Here is a 27,404-nt window from a genome sequence, read left to right on the forward strand (position 1 = left end):
ATCTCAATGCCTGTCATATGTCTCAGCTTGGATGTTGTCCAACTATCTCAAGTTCAACCTCTACAAAACAGAGCCGACCCTTCAAGACCTTTCCATCGTGGATTAGAACTCCACAGTGTCCCCCTACAAGACTGTTAGATATGATCCTGGACAACACCCTGTAGTTTTCTGCCAACGTCAAAGCAGTGACTCGCTTCTGCAGGTTCATGCTTTAAAACCTTAGTAGTTTACAACCTTCCTTCATGCAAGAAGCAGTGACTGCAACTTATGGTCAAGCTCCCGGCTTCTGTCATTAAACATGAGTAATTTCCCCCCAATTATCTTGGTCTTCTGCACATAGCACTGGTTTCCAGTCAAAGCTCGCATCATCTTGCAGACCCGTGTATTTGTCTACAGTGCAGTGAGCAGAGCTTTGCTCCAACCCTTACATGCCTACCTGAATACTCCTTTCTGCTACCTCTGGTCTCTTGGCGCCCAATCAAAGCTCCCCAACTGTGGAACAAAGTACCCCATGAAATGTGTCTTGCTAAATTGTCTGCAACCCTATCACTAAGCATCATATCTTAAATAAATCCTACGGCGCATATGCCATGCAATAAAAGAAAGAACAGGCACTTGTCTTTTCTAGCACTAAGTTCGCTAATACCTTTTTGGGGCAAAATTATATCCTGGCATTAAAAGTGCTATGCTTTGACATCTGAGCTAAAGGAACAATTATGCCGTATTGAAACGAAGAGCCAGCAGGGGGCAGCAACTAGCCAGCCCTGGTTTAGTAACCCTTCCACTTGTTCTCAGGGTCAATTATCTGTATGAATTTGGGCGCCAACTCAGTGCTTGACTAGGGCCGGAACGGTCCAGAACAGGGTTCCGGTTCCTTTTTTAGGCAAGTCTTATTAAAACATACATTTTGATTAACATAGTTTAATGAGCGATTAGTCAGTTCCTGCTTTTATTTAATCCCAGATCAATCGCTGTAATTTACACCATCCCACGAAAGTTTGGCCTCTGTAGGGCTAACCATTTTTGAGCCATGGCTCTCCAGAAATTGGAGACATTTTTTTTAAATGTCGAAAACAATTATAACCCTAACCATTATATCAGTTTTCCAGCCCCTTCAGGGAATAGACCCAAAATGATGCACCAGATGTGGCGTTCCAGTGGGGGAAGCATAGGCACTTCGAGTGTAACTGGGACTCATTTGAGACATTTTGTGTCAGTGTATCCATGAATCCTTTGTGTTCGTGTCCTTGATTGCTTTTGTCAATATTTGGTCACGCTAGAAAAGACAGAAGTGCATCACTTTCTAACCTTTAACCATTCCCGTAACATTATCCCTAACTATAACCATTCCTTTTAATCTAATAGTGACTAATTCATCATTTTTGATGGACTGTGTCATTGTTGTTCCTTGTGGCAAGGCCATCTAGTGACTGCTGAAAGGGCTGGTCTATGAGTAGAAGGTGAGGACACTCTTGTGGTTGCCTCTAATCAAAATGGTTGGAGGGAGGTTCTTGGTGAGGATGTCCAACCAGGCCATGTAGAGGTAGTCAGAAACCGAACCTAGACGGGCAATGGGCATACTCCTGCAGGACAGAAAATAATATATTGTCCCGTCAAAATGAAATATTGAACACACGTTGCAGTAGTATGCATTATGCATACTCAGTCATGAAAATGATAATGCAACATAGTACTTTGAGTTGTGGCACAAGCTATGCAAACCCATTCATAAAACGTAATTACAAGCATGGCATGATTTATGTCGCTTACAGACTTCCATAATGACCTAATCTAAACATTTGGCTATTCACCACTGGGCCACCATCAACTCCTCAGGTGGCATCCTAGTTCTCTGACAGCATTGAACTGGCGTAGTGGTTTACCAAGAGATTGACATGTACAAAGGCCACATAACACCTGGATGATATGGCTCGTGTTGGTGTTGCTCAAAATTTGGGCCCAGGGTTTCACCAGAACAGGAAAAACTCTACAGTATACTTACACTACGATAAGGTTGGCAGCCCTGGAGTTTTCCTGCAGCAGTTCATTCAGCCTGACTTGGAGGTTGGTCTGGAGAGGAAGGGAATACAGTAGGGATGGGTCACATGATCAGTGTGACAACCAATGACTGAAGGCTGCAACTGAAACTCAGCCCACGACTTCTGTTGCAGATGAACGCAACGGGATGAACATGGACCTGAGCATGTTTCCCATTCATTTTGTATGGGGTTATTAATCACTGGAACACATTACTTCAAGATGAGCACCCAGAACTGGTATGTTTCTATAAGTCTCTGGGCTGGACTGTGCACTGGTCTGTTTCTACTAATCTCTGGTAAGCAGTTTGTGGTGTGTCTGGTCTCTACCTTTTCCTCGAAGGTGTCCAACTCGGCATCAGAGATCTTCCAGGTGTTCTCTTTCCTCAGAGCCTCAGCATTAGTCGTGCTCTTTGACCCCTCGTGGAGACGGAACGGCTCAATCATGTCCTCAAACACCTTCCAGCTAGGAGGCGGACACAGACAGGAGTTAAACCCTGATGTAAGTGCTCGGATGTCAGGAATATTACTCTGTGTCTTAGATGTGGCTGTTATCATTCATCTTGGCCCAGATTTAAATCAGCTACCCTATCTACTAGATATGGACTAGTTTAATGCAGGGGATCATTTGATTAGACATGCCATGATGGGTTACAATATTTAATCTCACTCGTCATTTCTACTGTAAAACCAAACAACGTTGTTTGTGTCTTATATCATTATTAACCGTCTCATTCGATCTGATAGACTTGTGGCCTTAATCCTTTCAGTAATCCTGTTGTTGCTTTCATCTGACAGCAAATCACATACTTAACGAGCTGAGACCGACCTCAGGACCACAGAACAGAATGTATGGAATCTCTCACACTGGAGCATGTGAGCGACTGTGTGTGTGTTTGTGCGTTTGTTTGTGTGTGTTTGTGCGTGTGTGACCGATCATATCTTGCCAGGGCTGGGTTTTATGTATTACTTGTATGAGGAGGGTTTTTGGTTGAAATCATCAATGACGTGGATCTCGGCACATTTGATTCTGAACTTCACCAGGAGGGACTTCATCCTGTGAACACACACACACACACACACAAATGTCACATACTAATAACTACTTGTAATCACTGCTATGCTGCATCTTATTTATTTTCATAGACATGGTCATTTATACAGATTGTTTCTTCTCTCTCCTAATGGAGCGTTAATATCTAGCTTGATGTTGGTAGCTGTATCAAGACTTTTTAAGAGTGTATGACCTTTTTTTCTACAGACATCTATTTATACATTATTTAAATTGTTTATACGCACTCCTCTTTGTCCTGCTCAGTGCGTCCCGGCTGGCCAGCGATGAAGATCCTCATCTTGCAGTCTTTGAACTTCTTTCGGGTGGTCAAGATGTAGGGGAGCAGTAGGGTCAAACCTGATACACACACATTAGTGGTACTGTAAAAGTGAGGACCGGAGATTGATTGCTATTAAAAAATAGATTTACTAGACATCAAGTAGTGGATAACATGTCCAACTGGTATGATGTGGAAAGAAAGTCTTCAGAGGTCTCCTACCTCCGTCATCAAACAGCCACCAGACATCAATGGTTCCTTGGCCTTGTTTCCTTTGGAACTGAGTGTTGATGGACATCAGTCTGTCATTCACCGTCACTGCCTGGCGGGACTGGGGGGCCATCACTGATACTGTGAGGTTGTGTGTGTGTGTGTGTGTGTGTGTGTGTGTGTGTGTGTGTGTGTGTGTGTGTGTGTGTCGGGGGGGGGGGGGGGGGGGGGGTCATTAACATTGGTACCATTAGTTCCAGTGTCTTCCTATATGCCTTGTCTATATTTCTTTCTCTCTCTGCCCCTGTCACTCTTATCTGTGTGTCTGAGACAGAGAGGCTGCCAAGATGTGATGTTTGTGGGAACAACAGTAGTAACAGTAAAACAATAGTAACAGTACAACTGTAGTAACAGTACAAAGTCTGGAATACCGTAGGCCTATTGCTTGTTCCAGAGGCCAAGATAACAGTGTGATATTAGATTACACATTTAAAGAGAATGGCTGATTAGATGGTATGGGGATTGTGACTGGATGATCTGAAGCAGAGGCTGCTTTCATTTGATTTAATGAATTCAAATAGCTTTTTGATCAAATGGCTGATGGGAGTAAAAGCTACTGTCACCTTTAGTGCATGGTGTGTGTGTGCGTGTGTGTGTGTGTGTGCGTGTGTGTGTGCCCGCGCACGCTCGATCCGGTACCTGTGGGCGTGAGGTGTTGTTGAGATGATTTCCGTGACTTCCTGAAGATAGATTTCCCCTTATTCTCCTCTTTCAGCTGCTCTTTCTCCAGATCTTTCTGCTCCTGGACTCCTCTCTCGAACTCCTCTGGGGAGCGTTAGATAAACAGTTCAGGGCTGAGTTATATTACACACCATACCAAAATAAATAAAAAATGCAAATGCCCTTTTCTGTTTTGATATGTAGTTCCTCGTTTTTGTTTTCGACGGGTTATGTCCCTAGTGAACAGAGCCTAGCCCATTCTCGTTGAACCACCGTGTTCCTCTCCTGGGGGGTCCATCAGGTGGTCCACATGATCTGTTCCACACCTGGATTAACATCTAACAGCTACTCAACTAATCACACAGCCCTGGAGGGTTTGAATTTGGCGTGTTAGCGCTGAACAAAAGCCAGAGTTTGGGTTAGCGAGTACCGCCGCCTCCACTATGGACTGCCCCACGCTGAGCTAATACAAGTGGTCCTCGGCAGTGTAACACAGGGAGCCATCCTCTTGGACAACACTGACACGAGTTGAGCCACCAAGAGGGCACTTAAAGATGGCTCCGTTCATATGAAATGTCAGAGTGAGTTATATGTCCCGAATGACACAACGTTCTCTATAGAGGGCTGTACTTTCATATAGGGCCTGTATGCCTCCCATGGCTGTGTGGTTCTGGCCGCTCAGTAGTTGTTGTGGTTCGGAGCTGATCAGACCCATAGCTCAACGACCTTTATTCACTGCCTCTCCTCTCTTTGGTCCTTCTGTGGAAGGACCATATCAATGTTATCGATGACATGGTTGTCAATGTTATCAGTTGTTTATGCAAGAGAGGGGAGGTTATCTGAAAACAGCCACAAACAACACACCATGATGAAGTGAGGAAATTGTTTTCCTTAGATAAGCTCCACTAAAGCTATGTAACTGCTGTTTTTATACCTCAGGTCACAGGTCTGGACTGTTCCGACTACTTCAGCGTTATACGTTGAAAACGTCAGCTTTTTGGGGGGTGTATGTTTTAATTTGAATCCTTATTACCTTTTGCTTTAGCAGCAGCTACCCTTGCTGGGGTGCACAGAAAATACAAAAAACTGGGACAAATAAAAAGCCACTGCTTTCCAGGTAGAAAAGAACAGTCTCGTACATCTTAAATACAGTGTGCTGTATTTCAGCCACATCAAAATGTGTGCGCATGCCTGTTGAAGTGTGCCTCTGTGTATTCGTGTCTCCTCACTGTCCCATCTGGACCACGCAACACTGACTTGTGTGTTGTCTTACCCTGAGCCTTGATGATGTGGGCAACGTCCAGTCCCTGGGTCATCCTCAGCAACACGGTCCCGTACTCAAAGTCAAATGCATCGCTAAAACCAAAACAAGCAGGGCAGAACATACTCTAATAACACTCAGCGCTCATCTCGGTGTATTGTGTGTGTGTGTGTGTGTGTGTGTTTGAACGCAGTGTGTGTGTGACTTACTGCAGTACCCCTGTGTAGCTCTGTACATCGGCATAGTCCACTGTCCTCCAGTTCTTCTTGAAGCCCATCATCAGAATATTGGGTCTCAGACGGCCCAGTCCTGACACCTAGGATCGTAACAGACCGTTCATAATACACTCTTATTCCAATAGACAGAAAACAGGTTGGAACCAACTCTTATTCTGAGACAGACAAAAGGTTCTAACGCTCTTATTCTGATTCACGATGCATTTGTTCAATTCAAATGGGTGATAAACATGATATGGGCAGTAAGGACCATTTAGACAAAATGGATGATGAAGGAAACCATTATCTTTCAACACTGATCCAATTGCATTTGAAAGATGAGACTCTCAACGTATAAACTGTACATTGTAGATGAGGTCCCCCATCTCTATACGTGTAGCAGTATCATTTGGTGAATTAATCTTTATTGATCCTGTTTTGATGAGTGATCAGTTATTCAATAGAGACCTAGCCAAAATAGCACCACATAGTAGTTACATACTATATCATCATAATTTTTTTTTTTTAAATAATCATACACAGAGCAGGTGTTTGGTTCTGTTTTAGTTCTGTTTGGGTGATGCTAGTTTGCGCCTGTGTCTCGTTTGCCCCCTCGTTGTGTCCCTATTGAATTCCCCCCCCCCTCCAGTGTTTCTGGCTGGTCATTGTGTTTTCCTGTCGACGACTGTGTTTTCGGTGAATGTGTCTATAAAACTTTGTTTATCCTCTAAAAGCCGCCTCCTGCCTCCATGTCCAATCGTTACAGCAGGCAAGGGAGGTACAGTGTGAGCTTAAGGTCCAAACATTATCCACAATAGATGCTATCATGGCGATGACTGAGTTAATCACTGATTGACTATAGCTCACTATAATCTGTCTTGTTTGAAGCTAGTGTTCCTTCTGACTGGCCATACTGCACTGTAGTCTGCCTATCTCCATTGAGATAAAAACAACCATAACTGGACCATAAGTCTGTCTTCTTGCTGCCTCATTAACTAACATATCAATTCTGTCTGGGCTGAGAAATGGGCTGCTGGGAGGGGGAAGTCTGAATAAAACTAGCACCGACTGGTCTGGGCTGCTACGCTGCCAGCTAGAACTTTGCTGAACTTTGCAATACCTTCTGCGCTTGCATAAATGGTTAAATTATTTTGTAAACCAACCTGCACTGTTGTCTTGTTAACTTTGAATTATATTTTGCGTTGTGCCTAAAAACAGCCCTTAGCTCTAAAAACAGCCCTTAGCTGTGGTATATTTAACATCTACCACGGCCTCTGCCATTATTGCTTAATATATGCACACGGTTTACTTGTTGAACCAACTAGAAATAAAAGGTAAACGTGCGTAATCTTACAGACTCTGTGTGCTGGTCTACAGAGCTTCTCTACATCCCCTCCCAAATGACTAGCTCACATGTGAATGTCTGAGTTACCTGCAGCAGGCTCTCTGCTCCCTGTCTGAAGTTATCACAGACCACAGCAGAATAGAAGGCTTTTCTCTTTTTCTTATTCAGCCACATCTGATTCTTCTCCATTCCAGCATTCAGGTCAGTCACTGTCCTTGTTTTCTGGCCCTGGGGACGGGATGGGCCATTACATTGTATAATGTGTGTGTGTTTGAGGATTAATAAAATAATGAACCTATTAATATTAAAATAAAAAGTCTGTCCTACCACAAAAACTTCGCATGTGAGACAGAGTCCATAGTTTTTGGTAAAGCAATGAGCCAGGTCTAGAAGTGCTGGTCTGTTCTTTGGTGCTCCTGTCAGCACTAAACACTGAGGTCTGAGGAGTTTGGAAACAAGTCAGGTTCAAATAATCATTTGTTTCCTTCTTTCTACACTTCCTGTTTAGAACCTAGAACGATTTAAGAAACTGGTTTTGTGTTCACTATATTGTAACTGTTCTCTTTCACCCGTCAACCCACAAGGTAGATATGCCTCCACCTGCTATAAATCTATACAGTGTGAGGTGAAATACCTCACTATGTTGAAATAGCAGAGCTCTCCCGCAAGGCTCTCACCTGAAATTCTTGACGTGGTCCTCTACGCCTGTCAGTGTCAGAGCATTGTTGACCGCACTGACAAAAGTCACAGCCTGTGTGGACGAGCCCCAGTTGACATCTGGTGACAACAGAACACACGGATGTTAACACTGTAACATAGCGGTTTTCATTTCATGTCCCTTCTGTGCCCTCTCCTTCGTCTTAGTTTGGCATTACCGTCTGTGTCATAAAGTAGCCCTCTGTTTATTTGTGCGCGTGTGGCTGGTTTAATTGTGTGAAAATGTCAGCGGGTGCAGAACAGCGTCTCACTAGGCTTCTTGACTGTGACGTAGACGTAGAGGAAGATTTCAATTGCGTAAGTGATGAGAGCGGCCCACCAGTTGATGACAAACATCACGGCACAGCAGAGCACCGCTCCAAACAGAGACAGCCACATGTTGTAGTACTTGTAAGCTGGCCTCCACCCTACAAATGGGAGATGGCACAGAAGACAGCAGTTGACTACATTGAAACGACGGAGAATCCTGGGTTAGAAAAACAAACGTGTGTGTGTGTGTGTGAGAACCTGGGGACTTGGCATATGAAGCATGGAAGCAGGAGAAGTTGATGAGGGCATATGACGCCAGGAAGAAGTTGGAGATGATGGGCGCGATGACGTTCAGATTTGCTACACACACACACACACAACCAAGATTTTAACACAAGTGACATTTCAATCTTCAAACTTTGTGTATTATCTTAAACCTATTTTAAGATGTGTGTAGTTGCTGTTCCCACCAATGAGAATGAAGGCGACAGCGATGATGAAGGTGAGAACGTAGCCTCTGATTGGCTCGTTGTTCTTGCCGTGTCCCTTGGCAAAGAACTTCAATGCTGTGTAAATGTTGTCTTGACAAAGAGCCTGGGAGGAGGAGGAAGGAGGAAGAGGAGTTACCTAATTGTATAATAGTCTGACAATAGTCATTTGGATAGAAGGACTGTGAAGAAGATAGTCACTCATTGCCTCAATGTCCCTCACCAGGGAGCGCTGGTTAGTTACTGTCACCTGAGACCGGATGGACAGAGGCCTGACCAAGTGACTAGCCAGGTGTAGGATGGCAGTGGTGTAACTGACCTGGAAGACTTTGGGAGCGCTGACGAGGGAGGCAAGGGCGGAGGACAGGGTGGCAGAGAAGGTCCCTGCTGTAATGAGAGGACCGAATCCTGACACCATGGTCATTACCTAGGGAAGGAGGAGACCCAGGATGGTGGTTTAGACCTACTGGTGGTGCTTTATGTGCCAATGACACTGTACGCTTGTTACGTAATAAGATTCATCTTAAACTGTCAGGTTTGGTTGTTCTACTGTCTACTGTTAGGTTTGGTTGTTCTACTGTCTACTGTCAGGTTTGGTTGTTCTACTGTCTACTGTTTGGTTTCATTGTTCTACTGTCTACTGTTAGGTTTGGTTGTTCTACTTTCTACTGTCAGGTTTGGTTGTTCTACTGTCAACTGTTAGGTTAGTTCTACTGTCTACTGTTATGTTTGGTTGTTCTACTGTCTACTGTTTGGTTTCATTGTTCTACTGTCTACTGTTATGTTTGGTTGTTCTACTGTCTACTGTTATGTTTGGTTGTTCTACTGTCTACTGTTAGGTTTGGTTGTTCTACTGTCTACTGTTAGGTTTGGTTGTTCTACTGTCTACTGTTAGGTTTGGTTGTTCTACTGTCTACTGTCAGGTTTGGTTGTTCTACTGTCTACTGTTATGTTTGGTTGTTCTACTGTCTACTGTTTGGTTTCATTGTTCTACTGTCTACTGTTAGGTTTGGTTGTTCTACTGTCTACTGTCAGGTTTGGTTGTTCTACTGTCTACTGTTATGTTTGGTTGTTCTACTGTCTACTGTTTGGTTTCATTGTTCTACTGTCTACTGTTATGTTTGGTTGTTCTATTTTCTACTGTCAGGTTTGGTTGTTCTACTGTCTACTGTTTTGTTTCATTGTTCTACTGTCTACTTTTAGGTTTGGTTGTTCTACTGTCTACTTTTAGGTTTGGTTGTTCTACTGTCTACTTTTAGGTTTGGTTGTTCTACTGTCTACTGTCAGGTTTGGTTGTTCTACTGTCTACTTTTAGGTTTGGTTGTTCTACTGTCTACTGTCAGGTTTGGTTGTTCTACTGTCTACTGTTAGGTTTGGTTGTTCTACTGTCTACTGTCAGATTTGGTTGTTCTACTGTCTACTGTTAGGTTTGGTTGTTCTACTGTCTACTTTTAGGTTTGGTTGTTCTGCTGTCTACTTTTAGGTTTGGTTGTTCTACTGTCTACTGTCAGGTTTGGTTGTTCTACTGTCTACTGTCAGATTTGGTTGTTCTACTGTCTACTGTTATGTTTGGTTGTTCTACTGTCTACTGTTTGGTTTCATTGTTTTACTGTTAGGTTTGGTTGTTCTATTGTCTACTGTCAGGTTTGGTTGTTGTACAGTCTACTGTTAGGTTTGGTTGTTCTACTGTCTACTGTTAGGTTGTTCTATTGTCAGGTTAGGTTGTTCTACTGTCTACTGTTAGGCTGTTCTACTGTCAGGTTTGGTTGTTCTACTGTCTACGATTAGGGACTGTTAGGTTGGGTGTTCCACTGTTTAATATTTGGGACTGTTATGTTTGGTTGTTATACTGTCTTGTTGGATTGCTGTTACGTCATTGTTGTTATTATATAGTTTACCTGGAAGTTGTTCATAGAGCCAAAGCTGCATTTGGTGACGGCACAGGAGGAGAAGTCCCATCCGTTCTCACAAGCGGCAGCATAGCTACCATTACACACTATATTCATCCCTGCAGCGATGGTGTTGTTGATGTTTCCTGTAGCATCACGCACCACTGTGGCAGCTGACCAATCACAAAACACAACAGTGTGCCGGGGAATAGTGCCGCTTTGATGTCTCACTGTGCACATTCTTTTGTGTGTGTGTGTGTGTGTGTGTGTGAGAGAGTGATTTGTGTTTTTTTACGTGTGTGCAGTACTTACAGACACAGAGGGCAACCCCCAGGTATGTAATTCCAGTGATGAAGATGGCGAGCAGGGTTCCTTTGGGGATAGCAGCCTGGGGATCCTGCAGGGCAATTAACAGCACTCAGAATCTTCAGCTGCAGTAGGATGTATTTCTACTGCTGAAACTGATGGTCCATGGGATCACTGTTCTCTGTTGTTTAAAGTCACGCGCTCTCAGTGCTCTGAGTATTTGTAAATTATAGTGTTTAAAATAAGTTCAACATGTACTTTTCCTGCAACGATTTAGGTCCTGAAATTAAATCAAGAATGGTAATGTAATTTTCACCTGTTAAGAATGATAATGTAATTATCACCTGTTAAGAATGGTAATGTAATTGTTGTTTATGAAATTTTTTAGAAAGTTCCACGACTTTTGCACCTGTTAATATTTTGATCATCATGATATATGCAGTTGTGCTCATTAGTTTGCGTACCCTGGCAAAAATTGTGAAAATGTGGCATTGATTTAGAAAATATGACTGATCATGACTTTTATTTAAGGATAGTGATCATATGAAGCCATTTATTATCACATAGTTGTTTGGCTGCTTTTTAAATCATAATGATAACAGAAATCACCCAAATGGCCCTGATCAAAAAGTTTACAGACACACAAGGTGACACACACAGGTGAAAATGGCAATTAAAGGTGAATTTCCCACACCTGTGCCTTTTTAAATTGCAATTAGTGTCTGTGTATAGCAGGCTCGATGCAGAGCCATGGGGAGCAGAAAAGAACTGTCAAAAGACCTGAGTAACAAAGTAATAGAACTTTATAAAGATGGAAAAGGTTATAAAAAGATTGAACAAAAATGAGCTGCATGGTCGAGTTGCCAGAAAGAAGCCTTTACTGTGCCAATGCCAAAAAAAGCCTGGTTACAATATGCTCTATAACACCTTGACAATCTTCACAGCTTCTGGCACACAGTTATTTGGATTGACAAGGTCACAACCATAAGCACTATGTTTGGAGAGGGGTCAACAAGGCCTATAGTGAACAGAATACCATCCCCACTGTGAAGCATGGTGGTGGCTCACTGATGTTTTGGGGGGTGTCTGAGCTCTAAAGACTTGGGGAATCTTGTGAAAATTGATGGCAAGATGAATGCAGCATGTTATCAGAAAGTACTGACGGACAATGTGCATTCTTCTGCATGAAAGCTGCGCATGGGACGCTCTTGCACGTTCCAGCACGACATGACCCGAAGCACAAGGCTAAGTTGACCCTCCAGTGATTACAGCAGAAAAAGGTGATGGTTCAGGAGTGGTTATCACAGTCTCCTGACCTTAATATCATTGAGACACTCTGGGGAGATCTCAAACCTGCGGTTCATTCAAGACGACCAAAGACCTGGAGGCATTTTGCCAAGACAAATGGGCAACTATACCACGTGCAATAATTCGGGGCCTCAGAGACAGCTATTACAAAAGACGACACGCTGTCATTGATGCTAAAGGCGGCAATACACAGAATTAAGAACTAAGGGTATGCAGACATTTGAACAGGGGTCAGTTCATATAAAAATCTTGTATAAAAGTGTACTCACTTTTTTTGCTAGCGGTTTAGACATTAATGGCTGTGTGTTAAGTTATTTTGAGGGGACAGCAAATTTACACTGTTATACATGCTGTACACTCACTACTTTACATTGTAGCAAAGTGTCATTTCTTCATTGTTGTCACATGAAAAGATATACTCAAATATTTACAAAAAGGTGAGGGGTGTACTCACTTCCAATTCTCCATTACCAATTCTTCAAGGGTTCGCAAACTTTTGATCACAACTGTAATTGTATGTTAATGCTAATGTTCCATTTTATTCATGAATTGTAATGGTATAGCTTGATTAATTATTGATATTTTGAGGGGATAGTTTTTAAAAAACATTTTTAAAAGCATGAGATCAATGCAATGCTTTTGGAAATACCATGTATACAGTAGCTGTGTGCCTTGAAAACCCTGTTTTGAAAATGTTTATTATTAAATGAAAAGGCTTAGGGAAAGGTGCAATTTGTAAGTTTAAAAAGAGATCTGGCTTCCTCATTTATCCCAACCCCTTAAATTAGAGAGTTTCAGAGAGCTGCCATAATGAGCGCCAAGGATTACCTGCTTTGCAAAGACAGAACAAAAGATTTTCAAATTGTTGACTCTTGGATTCCATCTAGAAACCTTTTGGTTATTGCTCAGATACTCTAATTGCAGGACTTTAACCCAAGGAGCTTGTTGTGTGAAGTCTAAAGGCTGCAGTCACGCGCCAGTTCTCATCAATGGCACCGAAGTGGAATGTGTGCCCGGCTTCAAATTCCTGGGTGTCCACATCACCGAGGACCTCTCCTAGACCCCCAACACCTCAACCCTGGTCAAAAAGATGCAGCAGGGCCTGTACTTTTTGAGCAGGCTGAAGAAGGCCCACCTATCTCCCAAGATCCTTGTAAACTTTTACCGCTGCACAATCGAGAGCATTCTGACAAACCGCACCACATTGTGGTTTGGCGGATGCTCCTTGGTTAACTGGAAGGCCCTGCAACAGGTGGTGAAAACCGCACAGCACATCACTGGTGCCCCGCTCCTAGCCATCATAGACCTCCAGCGCAAGCGGTGTCTGCACAGGACGTGCGGCATCATCAGGGACCCGTAACATCCACGCCACAAACTGTTTGCCCTCCTCCATCAGGCAGGCGGTACAGGTCTCTTTGTTCCCGCACCAGCAGGCTCAGGAACAGTTTCTATCCATCTACTGTAACCCTGCTGAACTCTGTGACAGAGCACTAATCATACCCACCCGCTCACCGATTAGAACTGCCTCTCATGGACCTTGTTGCTTTACTCTCTTTGTGCTACTGGACTCTGACGTTGCTTTGCAAAGTCTGATAAGGTCATTTTCAGTTGTTACATGTTCATTTCTACCTCATTGCCGCTATCCCTGCATTTCAGTTGCTCATGTTACCCTACTCCTTCAGTTTGCCTTCATTGCACATTTGTACTTGCATTTGCCTTCATTGCACATTTATACATCCCAGTAATAACATACATTGTTCTTAATTGTTTCACTTTTACATTTTTACACTCTTCTATTTGCACTTATGGTTAGATGCAAAATGCATTTTATTGTACTGTACATGTACTTCTAATCTAAGTACCCCCTGCAAACCCGATTCCAAAAAAGTTGGGACACTGTACAATTGTGAATAAAAACAGAATGCAAGTTTCAAATTTCAATATTTTATTCAGAATACAACATAGATGACATATCAAATGTTTAAACGGAGAAAATGTATCACTTTAAGGGAAAAATAAGTTGACTTTAAATTTCATGGCATCAACACATCTCAAAAAAGTTGGGACAAGGCCATGTTTACCACTGTGTGGCATCCCCTCTTCTTTTCATTACAGACTGCAAACGTCTGGGGACTGAGGGAACAAGTTGCTCAAGTTTATAAATAGGAATGTTGTCCCATTCTTGTCTAAAACAGGCTTCTAGTTGCTCAACTGTCTTAGGTCTTCTTTGTCGCACCTTCCTCTTTATGATGCGCCAAATGTTTTCTATGGGTGAAAGATCTGGACTGCAGGCTGGCCATTTCAGTACCCGGATCCTTCTTCTATGCAGCCATGACATTGTAATTGATGCAGTATGTGTTCTGGCATTGTCATGTTGGAAAATGCAAGGTCTTCCCTGAAAGAGATGACATCTGGATGGGAGCATATGTTGTTCTAGAACTTGGATATAACTGTCAGCATTGATGGTGCCTTTCCAGATGTGTAGGCTGCCCATGCCACACGCACTCATGCAACCCCATACCATCAGAGATGCAGGCTTCTGAACTGAGCGCTGATAACAACTTGGGTTGTCCTTGTCCTCCTTAGTCCGGATGACATGGTGTCCCAGTTTTCCAAAATGAACTTCAAATTTTGATTTGTCTGACCACAGAACACTTTTCCACTTTGCCACAGTCCATTTTAAATGATCCTTGGCCCAGAGAAAACGCCTGCGCTTCTGGATCCTGTTTCTAGATACGGCTTCTTTTTTGACCTATAGAGTTTTAGCCGGCAACGGCAACTATTTTTCGCCACAGCAGAATTGGTGATCCGCTGGCCATCTTGACTTTTGAGAGACACTGCCACTCTGAGAGGCTCTTTTTATACCCAATCATGTTGCCAATTGACATAATAAGTTGCAAATTGGTCCTCCATCTGTTCCTTATCTGTACATTTAACTTTTCCAGCCTCTTATTGCTACCTGTCCCAACTTTTTTGGAATGTGTAGCTCTCATGAAATCCAAAATGAGCCAATATTTGGCATGACATAAAAAAAATTCTCACTTTCAACATTCGATATGTTATCTATATTCTATTGTGAATTAAATATAAGTTTATGTGATTTGGAAATTATTCCATTCCTTTTTTACTCACAATTTGCACAGTGTCCCAACTTTTTTGGCAGGGAACCGCTGTAGTAGAAAGCAATTTTTTAATAACAAAGAAAAAGCTTGTTTTCTTTTTACCTTTAGATCTCCAGAGATGTTCGCTCCAGCTAGAATACCAGTGGCAGCAGGGAAGAAGATGGCAAACACAGAGAAAAAATTCTCTTCACGAAAGTCCGGAGTAAAGTTCTCCATAAATACTTTTGCTGTGGCGGACAGAGAGAAGAAAATAAGAGTCATGTGTGAGGATGGTGTCTCTGCATACAACTGATGATGCTGGCCGTGTGTTATTTATCCAGTTTAGCACCTGGACTATTTTTACTATGGAGCCGTGCTGTAGTAATACGTGCAGAATGTGGTTTGGCATTGTCTTGTTGAAATAAGCAATATTCAGGCTCATATAGGCTTGAGATGCCCAATCTCAGTTCGGAGGAGTGAAACTTGTCTTTTGGTTTCTACCTGGTGGTTCATTTGCCCTGACCAATTGTTCCAAGTGTGAATTCATGCTTCACTAGAAGTATATGATGAAAACCAAAAGAGTAAGGTTTCATCGGCCCCAGCTTTGTACAGCCTTCATCTGGAATATATAAGGTGACCTCAGTTACTGTCACGGTTGAGGAGAGTCAGGACACAAGGAGCAGAGCTAATGATCTTTCCTTTATTCCTTCATTCCATTCACTTCAAAACAACAAACAAAGGCATGCGCAAACAACCATAAACTGGTGTGCATTCAGCGCAAGCAAAGATCTACACTTTGGTGTGGACAAACTAAACTACAATGGGATCCCCAATTAGAGGCAACGCAGGTCAGCTGTCTCTAATTGGGGACAACCATAAACCAAAGTGCAAAGATGGCTAGAGGCATCCCTTCTTCCAGGCCATAACTCTCACCCCCAGACCAACATAGAGATGGCTAGAAGCATCCCTTCTGCCAGGCCCTGACTCTCACCCCAAGACCAACATAAAGATGCCTAGAAGCATCCTTTCTGCCAGGCCCTGACTCTGAGCCCCAGACCAACATAAAGATGGCTAGAGGCATCCCTTCTGCCAGGCCCTGACTCTCACCCCCAGACCAACATAAATATGGCTAGGGGCATATAGACCGGACCTGCCTATAGACTGGACCTGACAGTTTCCTTACCATCATAGTTGAAGAATCCTTTTGACCTCTTTTCGGGGGTGGCTGGGATGACGGTTCCTACGAAAACGTTGACGATGGCCACGAGGAGGATGATCAGCAGAACGATCTGAGCCTGATGAGGGAAGACTTAAGCAGCTTAGTCAGAGTTCTGGATATGCAACCAGTGGTCAGTTGCACGATCAGAGAGAACACACAACGTTCCTCTGAAATTGAGAAACAATTGTCAAATTTGATTTAATCAGATATTGAATTGAAAGATGTCAACTTGATAATTAGCTAATACAGTCCATAGCCATGTACAGTGTATAGTGCAGTATGACGTACAGTGTGTAGTGTTGTATAATGTACAGTGTGTGGTGTTGTATAATGTACAGTGTGTGGTGTAGTGTTGTATAATGTACAGTGTATGGTGTAATGTTGTATGATGTACACTGTATAGTGTTGTATGATGTACACTGTATAATGTTGTGTAATACAGTGTGTAGTTTTGCGTTACACAGCGTGTAGTTTTGCGTTACACTGTGTGTGGTGTTGTGTTACAGTGTGTATTGCTGTGTTACAGAGTGTGCAGTGTTGTGTTGTACAGAGTGCAGTGTCGTTTTGTACAGTGTGCAGTGTTGTGTTGTACAGTATTTTGTGTTGTGTTGTACAGTGTGCAATGTTAAGTTGTACAGTGTGTTGGGTTGTGCAGTGTTGTGTTGTACAGTGTGTGTTGTACAGTGCAGTGTTGTGTTGTATATTGTGTGGTATTGTGTTATACAGTGTGTGGTGTTGTGTTGTACAGTATGTATTGTTGTGTTGTACAGTGTGCAGTGTTGTGTTGTACAGTGTGTTGTGTTGTACAGTGGGCAGTGTTGTGTTGTATAGTGTGTGGTATTGTGTTGTACAGTGTGCAGTGTTGTGTTGTACAGTGTGCAGTGTTGTGTTGTATAGTGTGTGGGATTGTGTTGTACAGTTTGCAGTGTTGTGTTGTACAGTTTGTTGTGTTGTACAGTGTGCAGTGTTGTGTTGTATAGTGTGTGGTATTGTGTTGTACAGTGTGCAGTGTTGCGTTGTACAGTGTGCAGTGTTGTGTTGTATAGTGTGTGGTATTGTGTTGTACAGTGTGCAGTGTTGTATAGTGTGTGGTATTGTGTTGTAGTGTGTAGTGCTGTGTTCTGCAGTGTGTTATGTTGTACAGTGTCCAGTGTTGTGTTGTGCAGTGTGTTTTATTGTGTTGTACAGTGTGTAGTGTTGTATGATGTCATGTATCTTTCTCACCTTGGCCTCCCACTCCATCCCAGCCACTGAGATCCCCAGCAGCAGAACCACAGTGATACAGCCAATGATCCTGATATCATTCGTTTGATCTAATATGATAGCATTGTTCTCCTACAGAGGGAGGAACAGAAAACATGGAGGGACAGGAAGAGGAAGAGTGTGAGGGAGTGAAAGGCAGAAGGAGGAGCGCGGCCATAATAAGTCATCTGAAACACGCACTCAGTCACGCACGCATGCAAACACTTGTGCCGATTTAACTATTCTTTAGGGAAACCCAAATATTATTTTCATTATAAATCCTATTTTCCTCATCCGCCAAATGTAACTCTTACCATTACCCTTATCCTAAATTATTACTCTTGATTCTAAACCTGATTTTAACATTCAAGCAAATATATTTTTACTTTAAACCTAACTGCCTAAATTCCTCAAAGGGACCAACAAAATGTAAAATGTCAAACCAGAAGGTCAAAATGTCCTTGTTTTACTGCCCTTATTTGGATATTTGGTCCCTGCTAGGACAGTGAAACCTGTACACACACACACAGGCAAACACCCAGTCCCACAAACACACAACTCACACACACACATAGATTGTACCTTAAGTAAATCGAACACGGTCTCTGCGAAGCCCACCACGTACATTGCTACAGCCACAGCGTTAGCAAAGGCAAAGATGAGACCAATGGAACCGCCAAACTCTGGTCCCAAACTTCGGGATATTAGGTAATAAGCCCCTCCTACAAACCAAGCAGTCAGTCAATCAACCAATCCTTTGTTTGTTCCTTGCCATAAAAGCACACAGGGAGTACGTCTGGCCTTCCTGATTAATGATCGTATTAGTAATCACCGTCAGGCTGGGGTTAGAGGTAGACAGCTGTGGGTGATGTTGCCTGTAATCTGTCGAAGTAACTCCGATTAAATGAGATTCTCCAGTACAGTTGTTTATCCCCCTGTAACCTCAGAGGTCAGAGGTAATTCTGAAAATGACACACGGGCGTACTCACCTCCTCGCACGACTCCGTTGGTGCAGATGGCCGACATGGATAGACCAGTGGTGGTGGTCACCACACAACTCAGGACAATGACCACAATGCCCAGACCTGAAACACACATTCGATTTACCATGAAATCAATTATGGGATAGTGAAATATCATCTTCTCCTTTCCTAGGAGGCAGAGCGTAATGTAATGTGATATAATGCAGTGTGGATTTAGTCACGGTGTGCTGGTCTTGATGCGATCACTTTGTCATGACACCTGACCAGCCCTCTGGTCACCTGTAACACCTTGACAGTGACACCTCTGTTGGCCTCAAATGCCCCTGGAATGTCTTCATAATATTTAATGCTAATATGTTTAATAACGTTTTGGTCACACTGTGCTGGTTCTGAAATAATCCTCCACATCCTTGTTGTAACACCTGACCACCCGGCCTGTCCCCTCCAGCTCCCTGTACCCTGTTGAGGAACTTCAGTGTGTCTCAAATGATCCGTTCTCAGGACTAATGGAGCTGTGGGCCTGCAGGCTGTTAACAGGAGCCTATCTACCCTGGTCTCTGAGGCCTGCACTCTCAAAGACATTAGTTATGCTCCATAAAGACCATATCAACCCTGATGCCACTAACACACTTACAGGCACGTACTCCGAGGCATACCCACCTTCATATGCACACACACAAACACATTCACACACACACAGGCACACATAAATGCACACATACATTGGCAATTTATGGAGGCCCATAAATGTATGGAAGTTCACATCATTTCTTCAGGGCAGAGGACTTTGGTAACTTTAGTTTGTTAACCTGCCCTCTGTGTTCTTGTTACACTGTTGTACTAATCATATGATCTCTGGGTAATCATATGATCTCTAATGTCACTCTTGTGTACGTATCATAGTATCTGTATTGAATTTATCATAATGTCTTTGTGTTGAGTATCATATAATGACTGTGTTGAACGTATCATAATGTCTCTGTGCTGAACGTATCATAATGTCTCTGTGCTGAACGTATCATAATGTCTCTGTGCTGAATGTATCATAATGTCTCTGTGTTGAACGTATCATAATGTCTCTGTGCTGAATGTATCATAATGTCTCTGTGTTGAATGTATCATAATGTCTCTGTGCTGAATGTATCATAATGTCTCTGTGTTGAATGTATCATAATGTCTCTGTGTTGAATGTATCATAATGTCTCTGTGTTGAATGTATCATAATGTCTCTGTGCTGAACGTATCATAATGTCTCTTTGCTGAACGTATCATAATGTCTCTTTGCTGAACGTATCATAATGTCTCTGTGCTGAACATGCTGTCCTACTCACCCCAGCCAGCCTGTCCAAACACCCAGGACAGACGGATAAACAGCATTACACCCCAGATGTTCAACATACATCTCACCTGGAGTAGAGAGACAGGAGAAAAGAGAGGAGTAGAGAGGGGAGGGGAAACGGGAGGAGAAAGAGCAGCAGAGACAAGAGGAGAGACCAAAGAAGAGACAAGGAAGTTCAGAGCAGGGAGTTACCCAGTTCCACTCCACAACCTTCCTAGCACTGCTCCATAACCCAGCTCCACTCCCATGTGACTCCCCAAAAACCTCAAAATACACCTAATCTCGCCCCATAACCCAGCTCCACTCACCAGGACTCCCCAAAAACCAAAGAACACACCTAATCTCGTCCCATAAACCAGCTCCACTCACCAGGACCCCCTTTATCCAGCCAAACCTCACAAAAACGTTGTTGTCCTGAGGCAGGACAGACTCCAGGTCACCTGGCAGTGCCCAGTGGCTGCTATCTCCATCTTCCGCCATGTTGGGCACAGAGATCTCTCCATTCTACAGAGACAAAGAGGAGATAGACATATTTTTCAGTGTTTAAATGACATATGAGTGTCTGTAAACATATTTACTTCTAAAAATACAACTGGAGAGGCAGAGCTTGCACATAAGGGAACATGACAGAACTGAATAAAATCAGAGAACCCAGGAGTGTTTAGGGGATTTGTAAGTTCTGCAGCATTACTGGACTGTACAATGAATAAATAGTACCAGGCAAGCCTAGTTCAGCCGGCCTGCAATAAAAAACATTGCCCTCTCGAGATTCAAACCCGGGTTGCCCATGTGAAAGGCTGTTGTTAACCTCTACACCACAGCACTATATATTTGCTAGGTGTCAGTATAGCCTCTTGTCTCTATCCTGTGTGTTAACAGCGACAAATCAATGAACGTCGTGTAACATTTTAAATTAATCGGATGCGTTAACTTTGACAGCTCTACTAATAAGCATGCTCTACATGCTCTACATGGGCCTGATAAACTGGTGCTCCAGGCCACTGGTCATTTTAATGCCAATCGTGAATGACATTGATATAGTTAACGAGGGCTAACGTTTCTTACTAAGTTTACCTCCACCACCAATTGCCACTGGACATTTTAACAGCGTATTAGCCAGTAATAAGCTTTACTGGTATCTACTAACTTACTGGAGTAGTCAAAAGAATTGAGCAATTGCTAGCGATTTCATTTCATGGTATAAGAAATGTATTTTCTTTCATGGCAAAACAACGTACTTTTGTCTTTCTTTCGTGAATGACATTGATACAATAAATATCAATAAAGGTGACTTTTTATAATTTTTTCATCAAGTAAAAAGATGACAGAATCGTGGAATCTACCAGAAATAATTAATAAATGTTTGTTGCTCTCAAAAGATTCAAACTCAGGACTTCCAGGTGAGAGGAACTGTATTTAACCACTACACCACATGTTTCTGCAGTCGTTAGACTCCATTGAGGATTGTGTTAAACTGGCTAACGTTTCTTATTAAGTTTACCTCCACCATAGGGTCTATGAACTGTGGCTTTTACCACTGGCCGTTTTAACAGCTTATTAGCCAGTAATAGGGTTATTAGTATCTACTAACTTCCTAGGAATATCATAAGAATTGAGCAATTGCTAACGAGACTGAAGATGAACTTTTCCATGCCAGAAACAGTCGCAATGTAACTGTTTACAGTTTCAGTTAAGGTTTACTATAATGTAACTACTGTATGTTGTAGCCAGCAAATGTGTTTGTCTATCCTGACCCAAAACACATGCACGAATGCGTACTTTGAAAATCCACCAGAAACAGTCACAATATAACTGTGAACTATTTTATTTCAGGCTTACGATAATGTAGTTACTGGAGGTTTTTGCCAGCTAAGTTTTGTTCTATAAGGAAACAATTCATGCTATTTAACAAGGTATACTCAGTCAGTCAGTAAGTAAGTATGTAAGTAAGTAAGTAAAAGTAAGTAAAGTAAGTACAAACCCGATTCCAAAGAGGTTGGGACAATGTACAAATTGTGAGTGAAAAAGGAATGGAATAATTTACAAATCTCATTAACTTGTCTCTCAGAAGTCAAGATGGGCAGAGGATCACCAATTCCCCCAATGCTGCGGCGAAAAATAGTGGAGCAATATCAGAAAGGAGTTTCTCAGAGAAAAATTGCAAAGAGTTGGAATTTATCATCATCTACAGTGCATAATATCATCCAGAGATTCAGAGAATCTGGAACAATCTCTGTGCGTAAGGGTCAAGGCTGGAAAACCATACTGGATGCCCGTGATCTTCGGGCCCTCAGACGGCACTGCATCACATACAGGAATGATACTGTAATGGAAATCACATGGGCTCAGGAATACTTCCAGAAAACATTGTCTGTGAACACAATCCACCGTGCCATTCGCCGGTCAACAAAGAAGCCATATCTTAACAGGATCCAGAAGCGCAGGCGTTTTCTCTGGGCCAAGGATCATTTAAAATGGACTGTGGAAAAGTGGAAAAGTGTTCTGTGGTCAGACAAATCAAAATCTGAAGTTAATTTTGGAAAACTGGGACGCCATGTCATCCGGACTAAAGAGGACAAGGACAACCCAAGTTGTTATCAGCGCTCATTTCAGAAGCCTGCATCTCTGATGGTATGGGGTTACATGAGTGTGTGTGGCATGGGCAGCCTACACATCTGGAAAGGCACCATCAATGCTGACAGTTATATCCAAGTTCTAGAACAACATATGCTCCCATCCAGACGTCGTCTCTTTCAGGGAAGACCTTGCATTTTCCAACATGACAATGCCAGACCACATACTGCATCAATTACAATGTCATGGCTGCATAGTAGAAGGATCCGGGTACTGAAATGGCCAGCCTGCAGTCCAGATCTTTCACCCATAGAAAACATTTGGCGCATCATAAAGAGGAAGGTGCGACAAAGAAGACCTAAGTTGAGCAACTAGAAGCCTGTATTAGACAAGAATGGGACAACATTCCTATTTATAAACTTGAGCAACTTGTTCCCTCAGTCCCCAGACGTTTGCAGTCTGTAATGAAAAGAAGAGGGGATGCCACACAGTGTGGCAAACATGGCCTTGTCCCAACTTTTTTGAGATGTGTTGATGCCATGAAATTTAAAATCAACTTATTTTTCCTTTAAAGTGATACATTTTCTCAGTTCAAACATTTGATATGTCATCTATGTTGTATTCTGAATAAAATATTGACATTTGAAACGTCCACATCATTGCATTCTGTTTTTATTTACAGTTGTACAGTATCCCAACTTTTTTGGAATCGGGTTTGTGAGTAAGTAAGTAAGTAAAGTAAGTAAGTAAGCCAGGCTTGGCTAGACACCCTCACTTTTGGGTCTCTGGGAATTGGTCTTTACACCATTGGGAAGAGTCCTACCCAACACCACATCCAGTAGCATCTTGCTTTCTGTTGAGAGGTCGACCTGGACCAACCCTGCTTAGCTTTATGTTGAGAGGCCGACCTGGACCAACCCTGCTTAGCTTTCTGTTGAGAGGCCGACCTGGACCAACCCTGCTTAGCTTTCTGTTGAGAGGCCGACCTGGACCAATCCTGCTTAGCTTTCTGTTGAGAGGCCGACCTGGACCAATCCTGCTTAGCTTCATGTTGAGAGGCTTACCTGGACCAACCCTGCTTAGCTTTCTGTTCAGAGGCCGACCAGGACCAACCCTGCTTAGCTTTATGTTGAGAGGCTGACTTGGACCAACCCTGCTTAGCTTTAGAGCCAAGCAAGCAATGGGATGCAGTGTGGTATGCTGCCAGTTTTAGTGCTAGTGTGCTACGTCACACTCATCTATGCTTTGATGTCTATGATCACCCAAACGTCTAAAAAGCAATAAAAGACAGTCGGGAAATATGTAAATGGCTGTGAAGATTGCATTTTATCATGTTCGTTGATAACTGTTGGTGAGTTTACAGGGTATATAGTGTGTTTATTGTACATTTATAGGATTTAGAGTGAAGATTGATATTTACCTCAGTCTTCGAAAAATGTTCAGTTCCAGTGTCGGTAGGTTTATATGGTGTGTAGTAGGTTTATAGCTTAATTGCAGTTAACAAAGGTGGAAGAAATCTTTAATAAGATGAATGATTAAAAGACTGTATAATGTCTCTCCCTCTCCCCTTAAATATGTTACTGCCCACTATCAATTTCTCTTAATCTTTTCATCCTCTCAGAGACAGTAAAAAATACTTCCTTCTCAGCAGAGAGGGCATGTTGTTGTTTTTCAGTACCCAGTAGCTCTATAAATGCTTTAATAGAAATGGTCATGTGATATTCCCTTCTTTAAAATACATGTACAGTATCTCACAAAAGTGAGTATACCCCTCACAGTTTTGGACCAAGACTGAAGACATGACACTTTGCTACAATGTAAAGTAGTGGGTGTACAGTTTGTATGACAGTGTAAATTTGCTGTCCCCTCAAAATAACTCAACACACAGCCATTAATGTCTAAACCGCTGGCAACAAAAGTGAATACACCCCTAAGTGAAAATGTCCAAATTGGGCAATTTTCCCTCCCCGGTGTCATGTGACTTGTTAGTGTTACAAGGTCTCAGGTGTGAATGGGGAGGAGGTGTGTTATATTTGGTTTTATACAAGTTCATACAAGTTCAATATGGCACCTCATGGCAAAGAACTCTCTGGGAAGCTGAAAAAAAGAACATGCCAACATGTACTGTGCTAACATGTACTGTGACATACTGAAGCAGAGCATGATCCTGTCCCTTCGGAGAATGGGCCGCAGGGCAGTATTCCAACATGATAACGACCCCAAACACACCTCCAAGATGACCACTGCCTGGCCTGGCCAAGCATGTCTCCAGACCTAAACCCTATTGAGCATCTGTGGGGCATTCTCAAATGGAAGGTGGAGGAATGCAAGGTCTCTAACATCCACCAGCTCCGTGATGTCATCATGGAGGAGTGGAAGAGGACTCCAGTGGCAACCTGTGAAGCTCTGGTGAACTCCATGCCCAAGAGGGTTAAGGCAGTGCTGGAAAGATAATGGTGGCCACACAAAATATTTGGGCCCAATTTTGACATTTTCACAGGGGTGTACTCAATTTTGTTGCCAGCGGTTTAGACATTAATGGTTGTGTGTTGTGTTATTGTGAGGGGACAGCAAATGTACACTGTTATACAGTACAAGCTGCACACTCACTACTTTACATCGTAGCAAAGTGTCATTTCTTCAGTGTTGTCACATGAAAAGATATAATCAAATATTTACAAAAATGTGAGGGGTGTACTAATTTTGGTGAAATACTGTACATCACTGTTACTCAATTGCTGTGGGTTGATATTGAGTGCGAGTAAACCACATTTTGTATGAACTAGATCTATACTGTGTCCACCGGAAAAGGCACTAATATGTTGATACACAAGGTATTGGTATGCACATCACATGTATGATCTAAAACAATGAGCTCTAACAGGGAACAATTAGGTCTCATAACTCCCTTCTTAGGGAGTAAAGACAAAGTAAAAATTCCCTAACATGTCTTAAAAATCTATTTAAAAACACATTGCCTATATATACTGTATGGGTTTGGACAATGATGCAAATTATTAAAATGTGCCTTTTTTTAATTTCAGTCGTCCAATCTAATATTGATAATATCATGACCAAATATGACTTACAGAGGCTACAAGAAAATATTCTAACCTCTCTCCATTACTAATAATGGGCGAGATCTTTGTCCCTCTAACATTGTCATTCCTAATCATTATTAATCATCAGAATTATTATACGATTTTCCATGACTCATTTGTTAATCTCTAGTTGAGCTGTGTAGCGGCAGAGAAAAATATTACAGCGGCAACAGAAATTTGAATGATCTTGTGTGTTATTTAATGGAGGTTTTGGTAGGGTAATAAGAAGACTGACATTTCAAAGTGGAAATTACAAATGTTATAATACTTTTTAAATCCCACTCCAAGATTCACATGCTTTCTTTCAAAACATAATCAAAGAAGCGACCAAAACAAACTATAAACGCATCAATTTTGTTTGTAGAAATAAATTATACACGTTGTACTACAGCCATGCACTATGAGTGAAATGTATCCAATGACGAGACTAGTGTTTTCATTTCTAAAGCAGTAAATCCCATGTGTGAAAATACTCTTATATAAATGATGATATTCTGTTTTTACCCAAACATTCATATGAAACATTTAGGTGACTAATCTATGCCAAAGCACATTGATTCTATAAGTGTCTGGAACTGTACTGGTGGGAGGCCACACCATTCTTTCATGGCAAATTCCATTAAAAGTTGTTTTGTTTATGGAAGGACACTTCTCAGGTGTTATTTCAGTATCCCCCATTAGTGTTCAGTTGAGTAGAGCTCTGGTGACTGAGATGGCCATTGTATGTAAGCTCATCACAAGCTCACCGCAAGCTTTGGTCAAATGTGCAACAAATGTGTGCACAGGGGTGTGCAGAGGTGTGTGTACAGGTGTGTGTAGAGGGCTGTGCGTGTGTACAGGTGTGTATTGAGGAGCGTGTGTGTGGACAGGTGTGTGTAAAATGTACAACTGTGTGGTTGCTGATGAGGCAAGTTGGCACACACTGACCTGCTTGAAGACATGGTGGAGTTCATGCAGGGATGGTCGCACTGCACGGTTACCACTCACACTCCCAGCGTTGCGGTAGAAGTCAATGTTGGGCACACGATCCAGCGTATCATGGCCAAATGCACTAACCACAGAGTGTCGGATGGCCCGGTGCTCTCCAATATCATAGCCATTACCGGTACCATTACCCTTAGCAACAGTGCCATCGGAGAAAGATGTCTCCTCGTAGTTGGGCGGCTCGTCACAAGACCTGTCATAGGCACTGTTCTCCATTAGACAGGCTCTAAATGTGGGCTCCTCAGATGTTCTGACTTGCAGGTCTATCACTCTAGTATAGAAATACTGGGGTGCTTCGGTCTTCTCGTCAGGACCTAGAAACTGTTGATGTAGGCAGGTAGAGGTTTGGTCAGAGTTTGAAGATTACAGACTTGGGTTGGTTCGTCTGATATTTTTTAAATCAATCCTCTTATATGTTCTGAGCTTCCCCGTAGATCTGTCATAGAGGATGGCTCTGCCACCCTGGCTTTATACCCTCCTGGTTCTAACTGTGGGACTCAGCCATTGGCTGAACCAGCGGTTCTACCAACCACTCTCAGAACCCTGTATGTCTCAAATGTCCTTGCTCGAATCCTCGGGGCCACAAAGCCTCTGGCTAACCATTAACCAGGTCATAAACGCCTTGGAAGATTAAGACCTGGAATCTGGGAGAATTGATTACTAATATTATTCTGTGGAGTGTGTAGGTGTTATTCTGTTGGCCCATGTTTATGAGTCCTGTAGAAAGTATTTTGGCAGACCTTGTTTCACTGTAGACTTGGGTTCATTTCGAGTGCCAGACCAATT

The 27,404-nt window shown here is 42.5% G+C and overlaps 1 protein-coding gene across 1 annotated transcript; it reads right to left on the bottom strand.

Annotated features, from left to right (window-relative positions):
- Nucleotides 1-675: 675 nt before the first annotated feature.
- Nucleotides 676-27,159, bottom strand: slc12a1 (solute carrier family 12 member 1). Its single transcript, XM_010891300.5, has 26 exons — nucleotides 26,562-27,159; nucleotides 20,329-20,463; nucleotides 19,952-20,027; nucleotides 18,627-18,722; nucleotides 18,220-18,359; nucleotides 17,620-17,730; nucleotides 16,360-16,471; nucleotides 15,300-15,424; nucleotides 10,774-10,858; nucleotides 10,471-10,634; nucleotides 8,892-8,999; nucleotides 8,555-8,678; nucleotides 8,343-8,444; nucleotides 8,087-8,242; nucleotides 7,796-7,895; nucleotides 7,446-7,557; nucleotides 7,206-7,346; nucleotides 5,768-5,874; nucleotides 5,571-5,653; nucleotides 4,277-4,402; nucleotides 3,590-3,718; nucleotides 3,336-3,447; nucleotides 3,007-3,093; nucleotides 2,367-2,502; nucleotides 2,003-2,070; nucleotides 676-1,583 (listed from the first exon to the last, which is right to left on the bottom strand). Exons 1-26 carry the CDS (start codon nucleotides 26,832-26,834, stop codon nucleotides 1,448-1,450), a joined length of 3,144 nt encoding a protein of 1,047 aa, XP_010889602.2. The 5' UTR covers nucleotides 26,835-27,159; the 3' UTR covers nucleotides 676-1,447.
- Between the last annotated feature and the right edge of the window lie 245 nt (nucleotides 27,160-27,404).

The sequence above is a fragment of the Esox lucius genome, chromosome 2 (assembly GCF_011004845.1).
Source record: "Esox lucius isolate fEsoLuc1 chromosome 2, fEsoLuc1.pri, whole genome shotgun sequence".
NCBI lineage: Eukaryota > Metazoa > Chordata > Actinopteri > Esociformes > Esocidae > Esox > Esox lucius.